Below are 4,518 nucleotides of genomic sequence, written 5' to 3'. Positions count from 1 at the left end.
AGGGCCTGAGCTGGCCAGTTAGGCTGGGACAAGTTGGTTTTATTTTAGGTCTGAAGGCTCCAAATCCCCAGGAAATTCAATTTAGAACCATGAACAGGAATGTGGCGCCCCAGTGCTGGGCAAAAATGTGCCTGTGGGCTATGGAGCCAGGCTCCCGGGGCTCTCAGGGGTGGGTGGGGAGGAGGCCACTAGGAGAGCCAAGGGTGTGGGGGCTTGGCCACCTGCCCCTACCAGATCTGCCCTGCGTCCCCTTGTGCCCTGTCTGCACCTGAGGCGGCTGAGGGAGGGGACTGACTTGCTCCCTGGCTGTCCTGCCAGCAGGGCCCCTGTGGCAGCGCCGTGGCCTTGCTGTTCTGTCAGCACTCAGGGAGTAAAGCGTGGGGGATTCTGGTCTCACATTCAGGCGTCTGTGGGGTTTTGGCTGGGTCTCCTGCGGTTTGGGCTTCCTGGGCAGCAGGCTCGTTCTCCCAAGGCGGTGGCAGAGCAAAGCCTTGAGTTATGAAAGCCGCATTGTCTGGCCCAGCCCAGGCTGGGGAGGGGGTCTGCTGGGGCACTGGGGGGCCTCAAGTTACAGCCCAGGGCTTAACCCTCCCAGTTGCCCACCCTGGCCCCGGTTCTGTGCAGTTAGCCCTCTCCTCTTGCGCTGGCGTTGAAATGGCTTCAACAAGGAAGGGGATCTTGGAAGGAGGTAGTGGAGGGAGAGCAGAGAAAATGGATAAGGGGAGGGAGAACGCTGGAGAGAGTAAGAGGAGGGGAGAGCAGGAGGCTGAGGAAGGGAGGAGGCAGGAGGGAGGCCCAGTGGGACAGGGAAGGTTCCCAGACACAGAGAAGGACCCTTCCAAGTGCCCTGCCCCCAGCTGTCCCTCTGGGCTGAAGGAGTCCAGTTCTTGGAGGCCCTCATCCCTCAGAAGGCCCCACTGCAGGGGCCCCACAGAGACTGCAGGGAATCTGAGACTTGGCCAAGATGGGCTGCAGACACATTGGCCTCATCTATGTGCTGGCTGTTGGCCAGACATCTTCCACTTGTCCTCACTCTGGTTTAGAGGACCCCCCACCTCCACAACTAGGCGTCCATACCAAGTAGGTGGGGAGCGGAGAGAGGCCTCCTCCAACAGGCAGGCAGGACGGCTGCGAGAGCGCATGTGGAGGCTGAGGCCAGAGAAGGGAAGGAGCTTGTCCAAGGCAAGGCAGGGAGTTGGTGTCAGAGGTTCAGGAGTAGACCTTCATTATTCAGAGTCAAAGACGGGAAAGGGGGAATGGGGCTGGCGGGGAGGAAGGCAACGACTTAGACAGTGGAGATTCCAATTATGAAAGCCGGGTCCACACTCCTGCACGCGGTTCCCCTGGCCCTGAACACATCCCAGAGGTTCCCGACTTCTCCCTGACCCGGACTTCCATTTGGGAGCTTCGGCTTAGGCACCTGACCAGTGAGGAGAAGGGACTGAGAACCAGGGCCGGGGATGCCCCTATCCCAAACCTCTTCAGGGAGTCACAAATCGTCCTTGGCTTGACAGGCTCCCCCAGGAATCGCGGGTAGGTTACAGACCGCGCCAGGCGTGGGACGGGGCATTTCACTCGAGCTGTAGACACTGGGTTGGGGTGCGTGTGTGTGCACAGGGCAGGGGTAGCGGGTCTGGCCGGCACGAGAGGGAAGGAAGGCGAGGGAGAAGGGATGGCAAGAAAGAGGGGAGGGGCCGGTCCTGCAGCCGCTCGCGGCAGACAAAAGCACTGGGCTCTGGTTGAGCTGGGGGAAGGGAAGTAGAGAAAGATTCAGACAACGCCCCCTCCCCCACACCAGGCCCCCACAAATATTTACACATTGGGCAGAAACGGTTGAGACACAAATCCCAGACGGACAGACAGACACCGCGGAGTGTGTGTGTGTGTGTGTGTCTGGTGTCGGGAGTTGCGGGGATTTGGAGCCAACTTGGCACAGCCGCAGCCTCTGTTCAGGGCCCTGCCTCCCTCGCCCAGCCCCCTACTCTCCTTGGACCAAGTCCTCAAACCCAGACTTTTAGTCCCTACCCCCACCAAGCTCCCCGGAGTCGTCTCCCCGCGTCTGGGGACGAAGGGGAGAACTAATAACTGGTCCCTTCAACCGCCCACCCGCCCCTGTCCAGCTTCGCTCGCCACTCCTCGTCCTACCTGGGCCCGGGGCTGCGCTGGGGGCTCCATGGGGCGCGTCGCAGCCAGAGGAGCGCTGGCCGCTCACCTGGTACATCGGCCCCGGACCTGCGGAAAACAGGGCTCAGCGGGCGGGGCCAGGGGCGGGCAGGGGGCGATTCCCCGCAGATGCGCGCCTCCCACGTCCACTCACTCGTGCGAGCCTCGCTACGCTCTCTTCCAGTCGGATCCCCGCGCGGGGCCCGCCATGTGCGCCTGCTCCGGGCGCCACCGCCCAGGTCCCGCTCGCTCCCGGGTGCTCGCTTGGCGCCCCCTCCCCGTTCACTCTCTGCTTTCTCCCATTTCGGCGCCAGCTCACGCCGTTCGCCCCTTCCTTCTTCCTTCTCTCCCTCCAGCCCCTCTCGCTCCTCCCCTACTGCCTCTCCCCTCCCCTCTTCCCTGGCCCACCCTCTCCCCGCCCCCTCCTCGCCTTCCCAGTCGCCCCTCTGCGGGTCCCCTCCCCCGCGCAGGGCTTGGCCCAGCCCGGAGCCGGACACGTCTGTCCGCGGGGCGCCCGAGGCCCGAGCCCCCACAGGAAGCAGGCTGGGCGCGCTTCCTCCGCGCTCTCGGAGCGGGGCCTCAGTCTCCCCAAATCCCTGCCTTCTGAGGCCCGGAGCCCCGCGGACTGCACGTTTTCCTTTGCCTGTCCAAAGTCTGTAAAAGTCACTGGAAAATCAGGAGAGAGAAACCTCAACCACTTGGTGCAACTGTCTGAATAACTGCGGCCTCCAAATCTCTTTGCCCCAAAGATGGGCGCGATCAAGTTCCTCAGTCACCTTTTGCCCACCCCCTCAGTCTCCGCCCGAGGTCCTAAGCCAGGGACCAGGATCTGGGCTCCCAGGCCACCCGCCCACGCCGCCAGAGTTGTCTGTCCGGGAAATCCGGTTAGTGACCAACCAGCCTCCCCTGTGCCGCAGCAGCCCAGAGCATCCCGGACCCTCCTGCCCCTACCAGCTGTGGGTGGGAATGTGTGTCAGAAAACCGACTTTGGGGGCAAAGAGAGGTCCTCCGAATTCAGTGCTTCTTTGGGATCCAGACTAGAATCCGACGGCTTCTAAGATGTGGGTTCGGGGAGAAAGGGGAGGGAGGGAGCCTCTCCTGGTGGGGCCAGCCGGGCGGCGCGTATGGATGGTGAGCCCTGGTGGTAGGAAGGAGCCGCTGCCAGGCAATCCGAGAGGGTTCAGAGACCCTCACCGCGACCCCGGAACCTGGTGCCCGAGACTGGGGAAGACCTTGGAGCCTGCGGCTCTCCAGGTGGGGCTGGACGGACCCGTGGGATGATGCTCAGGTGGGGCAGCGCCCTGGGGTGACAGCGTCTCGGCCACACTTGTCTAGGGCCGCCTAGGGGCCGCGTCTGGGCTCCCCGCCACGAGGGCCAGTGAGCACACTGGAAGGCAGCGGCGGCACCAGGCCACCTTTTCTAGTGCCGCGTCCAGCCAGGTCTAGAAGTGGGGAGCTGGGACGTAGGAGGCCGGGCGTCCCAGCTCCGCATTTCTGGGACTCTCCCAGCCCCCATAGTCGCTACTTACGGCTATCGCAGGTCCTCGGGGCGCCGTCGGGGCCAGGACCAGGATGGCCCCTACGGCGCCGGCAGCGCTTTCAGCACCGGCGGCCACGTCCTAGCGATGGGCTGGGGTGGTTGTGGCCCAGAGGAAGGTGGGGCGGGACGGGAAGAGAGAGTTCCGCCCCCCAGGCCGGGCTGCTAGCTGTGGGGGCTTGTCTTAGTGCCCCGGGAGCCGGCCGGGATCCGGCTGCTGTCCGGGAGCTCTGGAAAGCTGAGCCAACTCCCCCTTCCTGGCACGGGCTGAGTCACCCGGACGCGACGTGCCCGCGCCTGGGCCTGACGGCTGCTGCATTCTTACCTGCTTACCTGGGCGCGCACGCTGGGCCTCACCCATCTCCAAAGGCAATCCTCACCGCCTCTCTCCCTTTCCTCCCGCGTGTAGGGCCCCCTCCCAAACCCCAGACCTCAGTGCTGCACCTCTCCCCCTGCTTTCTCAGTCTCAATCCAGGGCCCTTAAACTCTGCATCAGCTCAGTCCTGGAGCCTTACGGTTCCAAGTCGCCTGCTTGATCTCAAAAGCCCTCTGAATCTGGCCCAGTACTAATGTCTATTTTGTTGGAAATGTAAATTATGCTTTAAATTTAATCCCACATGCTGGTTATACAGGTGTGCTCCTTTTCTAAGGATGCAGCAAGCTGAACATTTATAATGCAGGCACTACGTATGACTATTATACTCGAATAAAAAGTTTTTAAAATCAACACATTAAAATCAACATTCCAGTTCAGAGCATGATAGGGTATGATGGCCAGGCCGGAGGCCTGGCATGGGAGCTCAGATGCCAGACCCACT

General features: G+C 62.5%; 1 protein-coding gene across 4 annotated transcripts in view; it reads right to left on the bottom strand.

The window, feature by feature from the left end:
• Nucleotides 1–4,085, bottom strand: part of MDFI (MyoD family inhibitor) — a 27,256-nt gene extending 23,171 nt beyond the window's left edge. The window contains exons 1-3 of one of the 4 annotated variants that reach the window (XM_011986681.1): nt 3,693–3,930; nt 2,594–2,829; nt 2,146–2,232 (exon numbers count right to left, since the gene is read on the bottom strand). In XM_011986681.1, the coding sequence (XP_011842071.1) occupies nt 2,146–2,221 (76 nt within the window). In that variant the 5' untranslated portion in view covers nt 2,222–2,232; nt 2,594–2,829; nt 3,693–3,930. Of the gene's footprint in view, nt 1–2,145; nt 2,233–2,317; nt 2,530–2,593; nt 2,830–3,692; nt 3,931–4,033 lie in introns of those variants that run through there. The other 3 variants (XM_011986679.1, XM_011986680.1, XM_011986682.1) reach the window with 3 other exon arrangements.
• Between the last annotated feature and the right edge of the window lie 433 nt (nt 4,086–4,518).

This window comes from Mandrillus leucophaeus, unplaced genomic scaffold (assembly GCF_000951045.1).
Source record: "Mandrillus leucophaeus isolate KB7577 unplaced genomic scaffold, Mleu.le_1.0 Scaffold3, whole genome shotgun sequence".
Taxonomy (NCBI): Eukaryota; Metazoa; Chordata; class Mammalia; order Primates; family Cercopithecidae; genus Mandrillus; species Mandrillus leucophaeus.
The sequence above is the reverse complement of the archived record's forward strand: the minus strand, read 5'-3'. Positions and strand labels throughout refer to the sequence as shown.